Genomic DNA, 18144 nt, shown 5'->3' on the forward strand with positions numbered 1-18144 from the left:
TCTGTGCCTGTCCTTTGAAAGCCATGTGGCTCTACCTGGTGGCTCTAGTGGGCCTGTGGCCCCTCCTGCGCTGGATCAGGGAGAGGCAGGTGGTGAGCCATCTCCAAGACAAGCATGTCTTCATCACCGGCTGTGACTCGGGTTTTGGGAACCTGCTGGCAAGACAGCTGGACAGAAGAGGCATGAGGGTGCTGGCTGCATGTCTGACGGAGAAGGGAGCAGAGGAACTGAGGAAAAAGACATCAGACAAGCTGGAGACAGTGATACTTGATGTCACCAAGACAGAGAGTATTGTGGCAGCTACTCAGTGGGTGAAGGAGCGTGTTGGGAACAGAGGTATCATTGAGATCTCTGTCTGTGTCTGTTGGTTTGAGTGTGTGTTTGAAGGGGTCTCCTGGTTATGCTGCCTGGGAAGATGCTTTATGTGGGTTGGGACAATTGATGCAACAGAGTTTCCTGCCCTCCTCTGCACATCATTAGACCACTTTCTCTCTCTCCAGCCCCTGCCTGTTGTCTCTCAGTCTCTCTGGTCTTGGTAAGAAGGTGCCCTGGGAAGGATTCACCTCCTCACCTTCCTGTCTGTACTCTGTCCCTTCTCTATATAGACCATCTAGACTGTTGGATGCTTAGAGCATGGTCCCTTTCTGAAGTAGAGGATGGGATTTGTCCTGGGGTATGTGTGCAGGGTATCTGGGGCCACACTTGGGTGGATCTCCTGGGTCAGTACCATTCTTGCTCTTACTTGTCACCTGCCATCCTCTGTGGAGGGAGCCAAGACTGCACCTGTGTAGAGTGTCTATGACAAGATTAAGGACTGATTTGGATAAGTAAGATAGAGGCTAATCTTCTTTCATCCAGGTGACAGTGTTAATTGTGATGGCCCAAAGAAGACCTTTGGTTAAAAGAAGTTTAAGAATAAGTTGAGAATATGTTGATTGTTCAAATTACTAAAACATGTTATACAACAAAATTTAACCTATAATTTAGCACCCAGTGCATAAAAACTGGTAATGTTTTCACCTGTGTGCATTAAAGTAAATGCATTCTTTTCCCTTAGAAAGGTGAGCAATTTTTACCTAGACAATTCTTTGATGATTTTACTTTTGAAACATCGTTTCTCTGTTTCTTGAATGTTCTGGAACTCTGTAGACCAAGCTGGCCTCCAACTCAGAGATCAGTCTTCTTGTCCCCCCAACTGCTGGGATTAAAGGTGTGCCACCACAGCCTGGCTTGCATGGTAATACTTAATGAATTAAAAAATCTAAGCATCAAGAAATCCCAACTAATGTAACCGTATTTTGGGGTCAGATGCTGGGATTGTTTGGTACATTTGTGTTTTTTTTTAGCTTGAATATTTAGGATAAGAAATGGATACTGACTGGCCTTGAACTCACGACCTTTCTGCTTCAGACCGTCCTGTACCAGGATTGCAGGTCTGTGCCATCACCCACATCTTGTTCCCTACAGTTATGATCATGAGCACTGTCCTGGTAGTCGGTTTTCTGAGCTTGTGGTGGGATCCTAGCAATAAAATATCTCTGTTAAACAGTTTGCGTTTCCAGAAGGATACGGTATGGGTCTGGAGTGAGGTGGCACATGCCTTTTGGGAATAACTTCTCAAAACCAACAAGCACCACACAGCCTTGAACCAAGTAGCCTCAGGTGTCAGGCACGGTGGCTGACAGTGAACGTGCTGGTGAGGTGTGCAGCACTGACAGGGTGGCTGCCTGGATTCTGCAACAGTGAGTAAAAGAGACCAGCGACAGCGTCCTGTGGATGAGCGGATTGAGAGGGCTCTGTTTCCTGGGGCAGAGTGTGGAGCTGTGCTGTAGCCTTGCTGCTAACTCAGGTTGGCCTTGTGTTTTGTAAGCTCCTCGGGCAAGTTGCTCAGTGTTGATGCTGAATGTGCCAAGGCATATCAGCCAGAAGACACCCTGGGAGTGGTCATTGCCTACCCTCTTTGTTTATTCCTGTGGGTTTTGTTTGCCTGGTTTTTATAGAAAAGGATCTCCCACCTGGGTTTCACAGATTTGTCTAGACTATTGGGCTAGTAGGCTCCTGTCTAGGCCTCCCCAGTTCCAGGATTACACACAGCCCCCTTTCTGGCCTTTCCATGTGGGTTGTGGTGCTCAAACTCAGGTCTTCATGCATGGGAGGCAAGTGCTATGCACACTGACCTGTTCCCCATGACCCTTTCTCCTACTTTTCTTTGCCACTTGAAAGACAGAGGCCGCAGTGTGTAAACTGCACAGAGAGATCTGAAAACACGGCTGTAAGCGTAAAGTTTGTGCAAGCATGACATCTACCTGCAAAACACAAGCAGAGCATCTCGTTCTCCAGGTTAGCAGAGGCACAGCATGTGTTCAACATCTGTTCTGAAGACCAGCTGAGAAGTGTCTGCTATTGCTTCCCATGCAGCACACAGAGCCATGAATCATTAAAGGAGCCTGGAGCCTCAGGGATGGGGTCCCCAGCCCTGATGATACCATGCTGCTGAGGGACAATGGTCTTTTATCTTGTCACTTATCCTACTTTTAATAAAACGTGGATTGGCCAGTAGCCAGGAAGGAAGTGTAAGCAGGGCAACCAGGCAGGAAGTGGTGGCGGGGCAATGAGAACAGAAGAATTCTGGGAAGAGGAAAGGTCACTCTGCAGCCTTCATCGAGAGGCAGAGGAAGCAAGGTGAGAATGCCCCACTGATGACAGGTACCAAGCCACATGGCTAATACAGACAAGAATATGGGATAGTATAAGTTATAAGAGTTAATAAGAAGCCCGTGCTAACACGCTAACCAGTTTATAATTTTTGTGGGTCTTTGTGTGTTTTCTTTGGGCCTAAATGGCTGTGGGACCCGGTGGGACAGAAACCTCAGTCAACCAAATAGCACCAACATGGACAGCTAAATCCACTTAAAACCTAAGAGAGTTTGGGAAGGAATTCTAGACACATAATAATAGCGTTATGCACGGCTTGCTGGTAACATTTTCTCAGGTGGACTCTGTTTGCTAGAGGCTAGTGCAACTCATTTAAGAGAGGCTTCCTGACTCAGCTTTGGAAGAAAAACCTTGCAGCTTTTTTAAGAGGCCCCACACCAAACACTTAAATGGTGTTCATGAGTTGCCAATAGCATGCTTCTTGGTGATGGCAGGGACCTTGAAACTTCATACAGCTGTGGCAATAAACACAGCTCCAGCCAGTTCCTCCACCATGAGCTAGACTCTCAGAAAGCTAAGGATTGAGGTGGATGCAGCTGTCAAAGCTATGGTTTTAATCCAAGCCATATGTCACTTAGCCAATTAAAGACTCTTATGGTCAGAAACAGAATGATATACAGTCAAGATAGATTCAAAGACAAAGAAAACCTCTAACGGTTTACAGTGTTTTTAAAAATATATGTAGGCTTGGGAGAGAAAAGTAAAATGATAAAGTTCTTAAAATAAAAAAGAAAGGAAGAGAGAAGTTGTGTGTGGTGGCACACACCTTTAATCCCAACAATGGGAGGCAGAGGCAGGCATATCTCTGAGTTCAAGGACAACCTGGTCTACTGAGTGAGTGCCAAGACAGCCAAAGATACATGGAGAAAGCTAGTCTCAAAAAGCCAAAAACTTCATGTAAAAATAAAAGAATCAGAATTGAAAATAAAGCCACGAGAAGATGGAAATCACTCAGAGAATCTGGATACTGTTTGTTATTATATTCTCTTTGAATTGTTTGAATGCTGAGGAAGGGGCAACAGCTGCTAAAAGATATTTGATTGTAGTGGCTTAAAATGAAGGCAGACAGAAATTGTAATAATATATACAGCTTTAATTGGGAAATAAACTTACAGAACCAGAGGTTTCAGCGGAGAACAGGAAAGCAAAAGGGAAGGTGGGGAGCATGCCCGCAATCTTTATAAGTAAAAAATATCCTCAGGGGACCCCGCCCTACAAGCAAGGTGATTGGCTGGGTCTCCCCTACATTTGATATTAAATGTTGCTGGATTAATCTAACATACATATTTTGAAAATGCTTTGACTTCAAAATTTAAGTCAAAAGATATGTTACTTTGGAACAGAGGTTTTCTTTTGATTCCACAGGAAATGAGAGGCTGTGGATTCATTCTTGATTAAGAAAAAAAGAGGTTTGATCAAGGAAGACCTCCTGAGAAATCTCTGATGCGAACAGATGGACCAGATGTCTGAATTCTACATCCAGAACAGCCTCAAGACTGCTCACTGAGATGATCAAGCCACACAGAATATTCCAGCCAGGACTGGAACATAATTCTAAATTTTCTTTAGTTCCCTGTAAGATTATTAGCACTCTCAACCATCAGGGTGTATTTTGGAAAACTATGCCCATATTCCCCCAAAAATGGATTATGGATATTTATCCTTGTTTACAGTGTTGGTTACAAGATGTTATGAATAATGGTCTGGACAAACAGATTAAGAAAAAATATTATATTCAGAGTTCTTGTTTAAAAAAGGGGGGATGTGCTGTGAGACAAGTCTCTTTTATCCTGTCACTTGTCTTATTTTTAGTAAAACACTAATTGGCCAGTAGCCAGGCAGGAAGTATAGGTGGGGTGACCAGGCAGGAGGTAGAGGTGGTGTGATGAGATGAGGAGAATTCTGGGAGGAATAAAGGTCACTCCGCAGCCATCACCCAGATGCAGAGGAGGTAAGATAAAAATGCTTAGCTGAAAACAGGTACCAAGCTTTGTGGCTAACGCCGACAAGATTTATGGCTAATATAAATTATAAGAGCTAATAGGAAGCCTGAGCTAATAGGCTAAACAGTTTATAATTAATGAGAGCCTTTGTGTGTTTTCTTTGGGACTAAATGGCTGTGGGACCTGGTGGGACAGAAACCTCTGTCAACACCATGCTGTTCTTCACTGTGTCCTAGTCTCCAGGAAACACATGTCTAAGCTGTCTTATCTTGTGGACTGTGCATTTCATCCATAACTATACCTGTGCTTGTTACTCTCTCTCTTCCCACTGTCCCCAGGACTGTGGGGCCTGGTCAACAATGCTGGCATCTCCATCCCCTCTGGTCTCAATGAGTGGATGAACAAAGAGGATTTTGCAAAGATACTGGATGTGAACCTGTTGGGCGTGATCGAGGTGACTCTGAGCATGCTGCCCTTAGTGAGGAAGGCCAGGGGTCGAGTGGTCAACGTCTCCAGCGTCTTGGGACGAGTGTCTCTGTTTGGTGGTGGTTACTGTATCTCCAAGTATGGTGTAGAGGCCTTCTCGGACTCCATCAGGTAATGAAAGGGATGTGGATATCTGAGAGAATCATTAGAATAGGGTTTTATTTAATGAAGACCATTAGGAGGCCATTATAAATAGGACATGCTCTGGTTTGGTCTTCTATAACTGTCTCCTTATCAGAGTAAGGTGATCATTCTCCAGTAATTTCCATGTCTCGAGTAAGGGCAAAGTGGAGACAGGAGTTATTTATTTATTTACTTACTTACTTAGTTTATTTTTGTCAGGGTCTATGTAATTTTGACTGGCCTGCAATTCACTACATAGACCAGGCTAGCCTCAAACTCATACATAGCTATCACCTGAGGACTGGAATTAAAGGATTCTGTCAAGATCTAAGTTGTGTTCCAGCATCCTGCCTAGTTCAGTTATTCATATCCTGCTAGGAGTTGGAGACATGACTCAAAGGCTATGAGCACTGGCTGCTCTTCTGGAGGTTCCAGGTTCAATTCCCAGGAGCCACATGGCAGCTCACAAGTGTCTCTGACTCCAAGATCTGACCCCCTCACACAGACATACATGCAGAAAAACACTAGTGCACGTAAAAATGTAATAGTATCCTGCTGTAGTGGAAAGCACACAAAGGGAATATTTTTTGAGGCATAGTCAGACATATGATATTTGGGGAAGAGTCTAGACTCTTGACCTTTAATGATGTTCAACTTGAGGATGTCCTTGAGGTAGGCTGAGCAACTCATTCAGCTCATAGCGTGGTTTCTAAACCCTTGTTATAGTCTGTGGTCAACTCATTATAGAACCACAAGAAGGCTTTCCACCAGACTTTAAAAACTCTGACAACTGAGAAATTGAAAGAGGAGAAAGAGACTGTGGCCATCCTTGCAGTGAGCAGAGCAGTTATCAGATTTAGGGTCCTAGAGCGAGGAGCCAAGAGGGAACTTAGCAGCCTGGCGAGGAGGCGTTTGGAGCGTCTTAGGCTCTGTGTGGCCAGTGAACATGCTGCTGGCTGCTGCTTGACCAAGGGATAAGTCATATGATACAGGCAGGAGGCTGAGTTGGTGAGCACTTGCAGGCATGTAGGGAGCATGAGAACCACAGACAAGGATGTACTTCACGATCTTGGCAAGGCAAATGGGAAGAGAGTGAATCAGGGGAGCCCTGTGTGCCATGCAGCCTGTCATTGTAGAGAATGGGGGGATGGTAAATGTGAGAGGCATGAAGAAAGGAGCCAGAGAGTGTTTCCAGAAAATGCCTGCAGGAGCCAGGGGCCAGCGGGATTGCGACATATTTGGAAAGGTTCAAACCTAAGAGTGAGGAGGAGGAGACTTGGGCAGGGGGCCCTTTGAACCTGGAATGTATAGATAGGTCTTACCTGGCATCTAGTTTTGGGGCAAAGAGCTACATGCACCAATTACTTCGGGTGATATTTAAAGCGCAGAGGCATTGCCCTCACCATGAGTTTCATCCCCATATGCTACACAACACCTGTCTAAAGCTTCTGGCCTCTCCTCAACACAGGCTCATGTTGTCATGTGACTGTACTCTGATTCTAAGTGAACTCACAGAAAGTCCTCTGAAGTCCTTAATGTCTGTCTGTCTTGCAGGAGGGAGCTCTCCTATTTTGGAGTGAAGGTGGCTATCATAGAGCCTGGTTTCTTCCAGACTGCTATTTCAAGTAGTGACAGGCATTCGTCACATTCCCAGATGCTGTGGGACCGGGCAAGCTCAGAAGTCAAAGAGATCTATGACGAGAAGTTTTTGTTATCCTGTAAGTGGGTTTTGGGGACCAAAGAAAACAAGTCTAGAATTCTGAGTCTCCTGGTGGTGTTGACAGTGGTCAGTCACCCTAAGGTGTTTCTTCTTAAAATGAGCGTGATTAGCCTCTGTGTCCTTGGTACAGGGTGGGCATATCTCCACATAAAGAGATCCTGGGTTCTAGAACATGAGGTGTTGTTTCATTTAAATCCCTTATTATTATGACATCAAAGTGAAGCCGGAGTCACGAAACAGTGACTTTCCATGAGCTTCCACTCTTGCAGAGACGAGAGAGTTCTCTGAACAGAGACCCAGGTGGAGCAAGTGTGCGGTTCCTCCTTGAGGCTGGGCTGTGTCCTCCTGATGACCTGGGACAGGCTAGGCTTGGGCATGGCTTCATATGGAGCCGGCTTGGGTTCTAGTAAGGCTTTCCTCCAAGTTGGTCTAGAGCAGGAGTGTCAGAGGTAATCATCCCCTGAATCCTTTCTCCTTTTGCATAGATCAGACAGGGCTAAAGTTATTGGACAAAATGTGCAACAAGGACCTCTCCTTGGTGACGGACTGCATGGAGCATGCGCTGACTTCCCGTCACCCCCGGACCCGATATTCAGCTGGTTGGGATGCCAAGCTCTTCTACATCCCTGTGAGCTACCTGCCCACCTGTCTTGCAGATGTCATCTTATTCTGGACATCCACGAAGCCTGAAAAAGCTCTGTGAAGCCTGCATCTCTTTACGTAGTTGGGAGTTTAGGAGTGCAGTGTGAGGGATAGAATCCTCAGGAGAAGGCAGATGCTGGGCTCAGGACAAAATTGTCATTGGGAGGGAGATCCATAGGTTCCTGACTTTTATTCTTTTGGTATGACAATGGAGAACATAGAGCCACAGAAAAAGCTTCTATGTTTAAACAATGATTACAATCTTGGTAAAAATAAGAAAGTGATCTTCCATGTATCAGGGTCATTCATTTTACTTATTTTAATTTAAATTTTTTATTTGTCTGTCTTCATGTGTGTCTATATTGCATATGTGTAGGAATACCCATAGAGTCCAGATTATTAATTTACTGAACATGGAGTTACAGGCTGTTGTGAATTACCTAACTGTGGAGTTTAACACAATTTCAGTCTTCTAGTCTACCACCTCTTCCTATTATTAAACTCCTTATTTATGAGTTTAGTTAATTATCTATTTTGAGAGAGGTTATTCCTATGCCACACAGGTTCATTAAGACATTCTGACTCTGCTTTGCTGCAGCAATCTGGCTTAGCTATGAGGCCCTGACTAGGATCAGTGAGGGAAGAAAGAAAGGACAGACATACAGACACAAGGACAGAAAAACTGGCAACCAGCGGCATGCAACATGTACCCTTAGTATGTATATTATAAACAGTTAAGGGAAAAGACTTTGTGATCTCTGTAGGAAGTGTGAAGGCAGCTGTTTCGGGCTAGAAGCTGATGTGGGATTCACCTCTGTAGGTATGTATTTCTGTTGATCTGTGTATGGCCACATGGCTTTTCTCTGACTCCACCCTTCTTTCTCCCAGCATTCAGTTTAGTTTGACCTGTTCTGCGTGCTGACTGTGGGGAGTAAAAATATTCCTCTAAGTTTCTTTGTTTCCTGCCTGCCTTTCCCTGCTCCAGCATACAGCCCAGACTCAGCTGGCTACAGTGCGGGTCTACAGGGCATGTGTGTGGACTGTGACAATCTCAGTGTTAACCTAGGCAAATGTTGGGTCAAACACTGCATTTTCTTCACTCTTCCTACCTGTTCAGCAGTGATGGAAGCTGCATCTCTGTGACCACAGCACTGCACTTGTGTGGGAAGGTAGGGCCTCCCCTTGCTTCCCCGAGTCCCAGAGTCGCCTCAAGGCAGCAGCATGGATGCTGCCAGTGTAGGGGTGGGAATGTGCTATTTACAAACTCTAAATATCTCTGCCTTTGTTTCTGCTCCACTTTAGCTCTCATAGCTATCAAAACACATCCAAGCAACTGTACCGATAACTGAATATTATTTCCTTGTCTCATATCTTCAACTATATGCAGTTTTACTCTTAATTTTTCTTCCTCACTTCTTGCTTTTTTTTTTAATATCTCCTTATTTCTGAGTGCTCATTACTCACCTCTTCACCTGTGGGGCAATTTTTTCCTCTGGGGTTCCTCATGGGCCCCTCCGCTCTTCTGTGTTTTTTGTGGTTCCTCAGTCAGCTCCTCTTTGTGGCGCTATATGTTGGGGATCACCCATAAAAGTGGACCTTTTTGCCATAATACTGCTGTAGGAGTAAGTTTTGTAGATAATGTAATGCTTGCCAAGGCTGATCACAATTAATATAATGGACTTGCTGTCTCTTTATGGCATTCTCTAACTGTGTGAGTGCCTCTTTGGCTTCTTCTGTAAGCTGTCTAGTGGAATTTGGATCACTGTTCCCTTTAAGAATTTTACTTAGTGGATCAAGGCCTCCCATAGGATATTTTAAATAAGGTCTCAGTTATTGGATGTTTTCCAACAACTTTTAAAAATCGTTTAGAGTCTTTAAACTATCCTTTTTAAGTTTTAGTTTTGAGGCCTAATTTTTTCTTTAGAATTTAACATATCATCTAAATTCTGGAAAGGCGGGTCTCTTGTATTTTCTCTGGAACAACGATTAACCCTGTATGCTCTGTTGTAGTAGTCCATATATCTCAAGGAAAACGCCTTCATCTTTATGGGCAAGTAAGATATCACTCATATACTAGACAATATAAACCTGTGGAAATAGATCTCTACCATTTTGTGTAGCCTGAGCTACAAATTTCTGGCACACACTGTTTGCCATACCCTGAGGTAAGACACTCCATTGATATCTTTTCATTGGCTCTGTGAAATTATCTGAGGTTATACTAAATACAAATCTTTGACAATCTTGTGGTGCAAAAGGATGGCATAAAAACCATCTTTTGACTCTAAAATGATCTTATGGGTGTCTTTTGGTATAGTTATAGGAGAAGGCAACCCAGGTTGTAATGCTCACATCAGCTGCGTGGTTTCATTAGCCTCTCTTAAGTCCTGAATTAGTCTCTACTTTTATGACTTTTTTTAAATTACAAAAATAGGAGAATTATGGGGGTGGGTATTGGATGGTATAATGTGATATTTTCCCAGCTATTCTGGCACTAGCTTTTGGGAAGCTTGTAAGTTTTCTTCTATTAGAGGCCACTGATTTACACATAAAGGCTTCTTACTTTTCCAGAAGATTTGGTAACCTGCATGGGGTGCAGGTTTCTCAGTGACCTCTCCTAAAAATATTCTAATGTTACCTTGGAAGACCTTTCACTGGTTATGATAGGATTGATTCTTCCCTTATTTTCCTTGCCTAGACCCTGATTGGGTAACAAGCCTTGCTGAAACATTTGATTAGCAATAACTGTTGGAGGAATATAAATATACCCCATTTGGGGCATATGTCGGCCTCATAAATTTACAGGTTAAAATAGGAACAATGTATGACTGAAAAGTTCCTTCATGACCTTTTCCATTTTTTCAGTAAAGCTCATCACTACCTTGTTCAGGATTTTGAGTCTGACCAATCCCTTGTAACTGTGAAATAGTCCAGTTTTTGGCAATTTTGAAGGTCATTGACTAACAGGTATAACAGAAATAACCATACCAGTATGAAGAAGACTAGAAAACATTCTTTCATCTGTAAACAAAGTGAGTTTCTGGTTACTGTGGAACTTTGACTTGTAGACAATAGATGTCAAATGGACCCAATCTAACATCTCCTCTCTTATATCTCTTTTTCGATTTTTGGTTTGCACAATGGGAAGTAAAATTAATTGTGAAAGATTCTCTGGCTTGTCTTTACTACAGAAAATGAGTCCTAACCTTGATTTCTACTTCGTAATCAGTGTCAATGACTCCAGGGGCAACATGGACCCCTTGCATACTGATGCTACTTCTTCCCAACAGTAGCCCCATAGTGTCCTCTAATAAACCCCAGTGGGGAGAGCTTGCATTCCCATATGGGGATCCAGAACCATGTATATGGAAGAGCTGAGATTGAGCCCTGTGCTGCCTGGGGCTGCCCTGCAATGTTCCTGAATGGGTTTTCTTGTGGGAGAATAGGTTCCTTGGTTACCCTGAAAGTTGTCTATGATCTGAGGCTTGCCCTTGTGTCCATTTCCTAAAAGGAGGTTCCCTTGGTCATTTCTCTTTGGCCTGTGCTTGCTAGTTCAATGCTTCTCTCTCCTGCATCTCTTGCACAGTCCTGGTTCCTTCCCTGGCCACAGGCTTACTCTCCTATCAGTACATTGCCTGATGTGATGCCCCATGAGACCACACCCAAAGCAGTTCCAGGAGACCCAGTAGATCTCAGTGTTCCTGGGCCTTGATGTCTTTGTTGGAAGGGAACATCATTAACAGTGTTTCCCTGTAAAGCAGCAGCTATGGTCAGTCCCTGAGTATACAAGTGGTCAATATCTGAAAAAAAAAACGAATATAATCAGTAATGTTACTTTTCTTTCTAAAAGGCCTTAAAGCAGCTTTATATATAGCATTCTCAAAGGCTAGCTGTTTAACTATCAAAAGTCCTGCTTCTGTATCTCCAGTCAACCTGTTTGATGTCTGCATCAGTCTGGAGACAAAGTCTTCAAACAGTTCATGTGGTCTCTGCCTTATACTGGACAATTCCACAGTCTGCTCTTCAGAGACAGAAGTCTATTCCAGGCCTTTAGATAGCTGCATTAATTTAGGCACGTGCTGCCATATCAAAGTTTAGCTGCTGTTCTGTCCCTGTATAAGTTCCCTCAGCAACAAGCATTATATAAGAACTAGGAAGTCGTTGGGGCCTGTTTCTCTCAGCTGTGGCCTGACATGGTTTTACAAACTCAGTTTTCCAGAATAAGTAGTCCCCCCCTGATAGACAAACTTTGGCCAACTGCTTCTATTCTCCAGGGGGCAAACCTTGAGTTATGTTACTTTCTGTGAGGTAACTTTGAATCAGAGCACAGTCACGGGATAACATAAGCCTTTGGTGAGGAGAAGCCGCAAGCTTCAGACAGATGTTGTGAAGCAGATGGGTGTAGTGATGAGGCAAGCAGGCCTGCTTTTTGCGCGTTCCTGCCCGGCTCCCACACGCCTAGCTTTACACGTAAAATAACAACACACAAATTGTATTCATTTAAACCCTGCTTGGCCCATTAGCTCTAGCCTCTTACTGACTAACTCTCACATCTTGATTAACCATTTCTATTAATGTACGTAGCACCACGAGGTGGTGGCTTACCAGGAAGATTTTAACCTGCATCCATCTTGTTTTTGTTTTTTGTTTTTCGAGACAGGGTTTCTCTGTAGCTTTTGGTTCCTGTCCTGGAATTAGCTCTTGTAGTCCAGGCTGGCCTCGAACTCACAGAGATCCGCCTGCCTCTGCCTCCCGAGTGCTGGGATTAAAGGCGTGCACCACCACCGCCCGGCTACCTGCATCCATCTTGGAGAGTAGATCTATAGCACCTGCCTCACTTCCCTTCTAACCCAGCATTCTGTTCGGTCTACTCTGCCTATTAGGCCAAGCAGTTTTCTTTATTAATTAACCAATGAAACAACAGATAGAGATGTGGATGAAACTCATGGTGAGTCCAATGCCTCTGTGCTATAAATATCACCCAATGTTTTTGTTGCATGTAGCCCTCTGTCATAAAAATAGACACTAGGTAAGACCTATCTATACATTCCAGGTGCAAAGGGTTACCCTTGCCCAACTCACATGCTCCACACTCTTAGATTTGAACCTTCCCTAAACCTGTGTCAGTCCAGCTGGCCCATGGCTCCTGCAGGCATCTTCCTGGAAACACTCTCTGGCCGTTTTCTTAGTTCCTCTCACATTTACCATCCCCCCATTCTCTACAATGACAGGCTGCATGGCACACAGGGCTCCCCTGATTCACTCTCTTCCCATTTGCCTTGCCAAGATCGTGAAGTACATCCTTGTCTGTGGTTCTCATGCTCCCTACATGACTGCATGTGCTCACCGACTCAGCCTCCTGCCTGTATCATATGACTTATCCTTTGGTCGAGTAGCAGCCAGCGGCACATTCACTGGCCACACAGAGCCTAAGACTGAGCATTTGCCCCAAACGCCTCCTGACCAGGCTGCTAGGTTCCCGCTTGGCTCCTTGCTCTAGGACCCTAAGACTGATAACTGCTCTGCTCACTGCAGGGATGACCACAGTCTCTCTCTCCTCTATCAATTTCTCAGGCGTCAGAGTTTTTAAGGTCTTAGGGAAAGCCTTCTTGTGATTCTACAATGAGTTGATCACAGACTATAACAAGAGCCTAGAAACTATGATATGAGCTGAATGAGATGCTCATCCTACCTCAATGACATTGTCAAGTTGAACATCACTAAAGGTCAAGAGTCTGGACTCTTCCCCAAATATCATGTAAACTGCCTTGTGGGTCCTGGAATTGAACCTGGATCCTATAGAAGAGCAGCCAGTGCTCATAGCTGCTGAGCCATGTATCTAGCATCAAGCAGGATACAATTAACTGAACTTGGCAGGATGCTGGCACACAACTTTCATCTTGACAGGTTATTTTAATTCCAGTCCTCAGGAGATAGGTCTGTATGAGTTTGATGCCAGCCAAACCAGTCACAGTTACACAGACCATGTTTAAAATTAATTAATTAATTAATTAATGAAGGAAGAAAGAAAAAAATAAAGAGCTATCTCAGCTCTGCCCTTCCAGGAACACATGGAAATGTGTTCCTGCAGAATCATCATCTCCCTCCTAAAAGAAGACAGTTATAGAACCTGAAAACCCGAGCGTGTCCTCTTCATGATGACCTTCTAATGGTCTTGATTAAATAAAACCTTATTCCAATGATTCTGTCAGATACCCACATCCCTGTCATTACCTGAGGGAATCCGAAAAGGCTTCTATACCATACTTGGAGATGCAGTAACCACCATCAAATATAGATATTTAACCCAAGATGATGGAAATGTTGACCACTAGGATTTTGCTTCCTCACTAAGGGCAGCATGCTCAGAGTCACCTCGATCACGCCCAACAGGTTCACCTCCAGTATCTTTGCAAAGTCCTTGTTGTTCATCCATTCATTGGGCCCAGAGGGGCTGGAGATGCCAGCATTGTTGACCAGGCCCCACAGTCCTGGGGACAGTGGGAAGAGAGAGAGTCACAAGCACAGGTATAGTTATGGATGAAATGCACAGTCCACAAGATAAGACAGCTTAGACATGTGTTTCCTGGAGACTAGGACACAGTGAAGAACGGCATGGTGTTGACAGAGGTTTCTGTCCCACCAGGTCCCACAGCAACTTAGGCCCAAAGAAAACACACAAGGGCCACATTAATTAAAACTGGTTAGCATATTATGCAGCTTCTTATTAACTCTTATAACTTATATTAGCCGATAATTCTTGTCTGTGTTAGCCACACAACTTGGTCCCTGCTATCAGTGAGGCATTCTCATCTTGTTTCCTTTGCCTCTGGGAGATGGCTACAGAGTGACCTTTCCTCTTCCCAGAATTCTCCTGTTCTCATTGCCCCGCCACCACTTCCTGCCTGGTTGCCCTGCTTACACTTCCTTCCTAGCTACTGGCCAATCCGCGTTTTATTAAAAGTAGGATAAGTGACAAGATAAAAGACCATTGTCCAACAGTAGCATGGTATCATCAGGGCTGGGGACCCCATCCCTGAGGCTCCAGGCTCCTTTAATGATTCATGGCCCCGTGTGCTTCATGGGAAGCAATAGCAGTCACTTCTCAGCTGGTCTTCGGAACAGATGTTGAACACATGCTGTGCCTCTGCTAACCTGGAGAACGAGATGCTCTGCTTGTGTTTTGCAGGTAGATGTCATGCTTGCACAAACTTTACGCTTACAGCCGTGTTTTCAGATCTCTCTGTGCAGTTTACACACTGCGGCCTCTGTCTTTCAAGTGGCAAAGAAAAGTAGGAGAAAGGGTCATGGGGAACAGGTCAGTGTGCATAGCACTTGCCTCCCATGCATGAAGACCTGAGTTTGAGCGCCACAACCCACATGGAAAGGCCAGAAAGGGGGCTTGTGTGTAATCCTGGAACTGGGGAGGCCTAGACAGGAGCCTACTAGCCCAATAGTCTAGACAAATCTGTGAAACCCAGGTGGGAGATCCTTTCCTATAAAAACCAGGCAAACAAACCACACAGGAATAAACAAAGAGGGTAGGCAATGACCACTCCCAGGGTGTCTTCTGGCTGATATGCCTTGGCACATTCAGCATCAACACTGAGCAACTTGCCCGAGGAGCTTACAAAACACAAGGCCAACCTGAGTTAGCAGCAAGGCTACAGCACAGCTCCACACTCTGCCCCAGGAAACAGAGCCCTCTCAATGCGCTCATCCACAGGACGCTGTCGCTGGTCTCTTTTACTCACTGTTGCAGAATCCAGGCAGCCACCCTGTCAGTGCTGCACACCTCACCAGCACGTTCACTGTCAGCCACCGTGCCTGTCACCTGCAGCCTACTTGGTTCAAGGCTATGTGGTCCTTGTTGGTTTTGAGAAGTTATTCCCAAAAGGCATGTGCCACCTCACTCCAGACCCATACCGTATCCTGCTGGAAACGCAAACTGTTTAACAGAGATATTTTATTGCTAGGATCCTACCACAAGCTCAGAAAACCGACTACCAGGCCAGTGCTCATGATCATAACTGTAGGGAACAAGATGTGGGTGGTGGGACAGACCTGCAATCCTGGTACAGGACGGTCTGAGGCAGAAAGGTCGTGAGTTCAAGGCCAGTCAGTATCCATTTCCTAACTTAAAAACTCAAGATAAAACAAACACAATGTACCAAACAATCCCTGCAACTGACCTCAAGATACGATTACATTAGTTGGGCTTTCTTGATGGTCAGATTTTTTTTTAATTCATATTAAGTATTACCATGCAAGCCAGGCTGTGGTGGCACACACCTTTAATCCCAGCAGTTGGGGGGACAAGAAGACTGATCTCTGAGTTAGAGGCAAGCTTGGTCTACAGAGTTCCAGAACATTCAAGAAACAGAGAAACGATGTTTCAAAAGTAAAATCATCAAAGAAATGTCGAGGTAAAAATTGCTCACCTTTCTTAAGTGAAAAAATGCATTTACTTTAATGCACACAGGTGAAAACGTTACCTGTTTTTATGCACTGGGTGCTAAATTATAGGTTAAATTTTGTTGTATAACACGTTTTAATAATTTAAACAATCAACATGTTTTCAACTCTTCTTAGATTTCTTTTAACCAAGGGTCTTCTTTGTGCCATCGCTATTAACACTGTCAGGTGGATTAAAGAAGAGTAACCTCTATCTTGTTTTCCCAAATCAGTCCTTAAGCTTGTCATGGCTGCTCTACACAGGAGAAGTCTTGTCTCCCTCCACTGTGGATTCAGGTGCCAAGCAAGAGCAATGACGGTGCTGCCCTACAAGATCTACCCAGGTGTGGCCGCAGACACCCTGCACACATAGCTCAGCGACAAGTCCCATCCTCTGCTCCACTAAGGGACCCTGCTCTAAGCATCCAGCAGTCTATACTGTCTACATAGAGAAGGGGACAGAGCACAGACAGGAAGGTGAGACGGTAAATCCTCCAAAGGGCACCTTCTTACCAACACCAGAAAGACTGAGAGACAACAGGCAGGGGTTGGAGATAAAGTGATCAGGTGATGTTCAGGCAAGATCAGGAGGCTGCTGGTACTTCAAGTGCCCCAACCCACATAAAGCTTCTTGCCACAGAGTGTAACCGGAAGACCCATTCAAAACGGAGTCAAAACAGCAGACACAGCCAGGGATCTCAATGACACCTCTGTTCCCAACACGCTCCTTCACCCACTGAGTGGCTGCCACAATACTCTCAGTCTTGGTGACATCAAGGATCACTGTCTCCAGCCTGTCTGATGTCTTGTTCCTCAGCTCCTCGGCTCCCTTCTCCGTCAGACATGCAGCCAGCACCCTCATGCCTCTCCTGTCCAGCTGTCTGGCCAGCAGGTTCCCAAAGCCCGAGTCACAGCCCGTGATGAAGACATGCTTGTCTTGGAGATTGCTCACCAGGTACCTGCCTCTCCCTGATCAAGCGCAGGAGGGTCCACAGGCCCACTAGAGCCACCAGGTAGAGCCACATGGCTTTCAAAGGACAGGCACAGACAGTCTGGGACAGAGTGAACCCGGCCTCTATTCACAGAGGACGAAGTAGGCACACAGGACACAGGAGACACAGAGGAATGCAGGCTACTAGCAGGAAGTCCACACTTGGTTCTCTGTCCACTGCCTATCTTGGTATTTATTCATGCCCCACTTCTCTGCTCTCTCACCTGTTTGGTCTTATGATGCCTAATGGCCTCTGGCATTTCTTTACTTCCTGCCAGTGGAAAGAATCTTCACTGTCTATTCAGTAACACAGCTCTGTTCTCTTATGATCTTTGCCCTTTTTTCTCATATGGGAATACATGCACGTTTCCTTACACACCCACTGCAGTCAATCCCTGCCTCACCTGTGTCTCAGCATCTTGCACTCCACCTCCACAGATGCAGGTTTTGTGAACATACTTTGGTGCTGGGACTCAGGACACAATTAACAAGAAATCCTGCTCTGAGTTTAGGTCTCCTCCTCAGGTTCCTCAGCCGGAATCTCTCCTCAAAAAATGTAGCTGCTCTTCTGGTTTCTAGAGATTTAGGAGAGGCTAATGTGAGGCCGGGGTAAGGTGGTGATTTTTGGTACAGCGGCTTCCTGGGAACAAGGAGGGATCAAATATAAATAGGAAGAATGACCCACGGAGGTACAGGCCCCACCTGCACCGACAGGAAGGAACAGATAGGCAGACGGCAGTGTAAGATCACATTCAACAACACAAAGAGCTATATGGCAGAGCCAGAAACTATTGTTTCTACACGAGCAAGACCTGAACATCCCAACACAGATGAAGCAGGAGAAAACAACCTCAAAAATAATTTTATGAATATGATGGAGGCCCTTAAGGAGGAAAAGAAAAATTCCATTAAAAAATGGAGGAGGGGCTGGAGAGATGGCTCAGTGGTTAAGAGCATTGCCTGCTCTTCCAAAGGTCCTGAGTTCAATTCCCAGCAACCACATGGTGGCTCACAACCATCTGTAATGGGGTCTGTTGCCCTCTTCTGGCCTGCAGGCATGCACACAGACA

The 18144-nt window shown here is 45.0% G+C and overlaps 1 protein-coding gene and 1 pseudogene across 1 annotated transcript; one reads left to right on the plus strand and one right to left on the minus strand.

The window, feature by feature from the left end:
• On the plus strand, nt 1-7920 carry LOC142838681 (retinol dehydrogenase 16-like). The gene is made up of 4 exons (XM_075954246.1): nt 1-336; nt 4997-5255; nt 6822-6985; nt 7473-7920. The coding sequence occupies exons 1-4, from the start codon at nt 24-26 to the stop codon at nt 7688-7690; spliced, it is 954 nt and encodes a 317-aa protein (XP_075810361.1). The 5' UTR covers nt 1-23; the 3' UTR covers nt 7691-7920.
• Nucleotides 7921-13859: 5939 nt separating this feature from the next.
• Nucleotides 13860-17190, minus strand: LOC142839023 (retinol dehydrogenase 16-like; annotated as a pseudogene).
• Between the last annotated feature and the right edge of the window lie 954 nt (nt 17191-18144).

This window comes from Microtus pennsylvanicus, chromosome 20, assembly GCF_037038515.1.
Source record: "Microtus pennsylvanicus isolate mMicPen1 chromosome 20, mMicPen1.hap1, whole genome shotgun sequence".
NCBI lineage: Eukaryota > Metazoa > Chordata > Mammalia > Rodentia > Cricetidae > Microtus > Microtus pennsylvanicus.

Bases quoted from the DNA above. Each gene is read 5' to 3' on its own strand.
- LOC142838681 (XM_075954246.1), top strand. From the start codon at position 24: ATGTGGCTCTACCTGGTGGCTCTAGTGGGCCTGTGGCCCCTCCTGCGC. The intron at 337-4,996 runs GTATCATTGAGA...CACTGTCCCCAG, and splicing joins GGAGCGTGTTGGGAACAGAG to GACTGTGGGGCCTGGTCAAC. The intron at 5,256-6,821 runs GTAATGAAAGGG...TCTGTCTTGCAG, and splicing joins GCCTTCTCGGACTCCATCAG to GAGGGAGCTCTCCTATTTTG.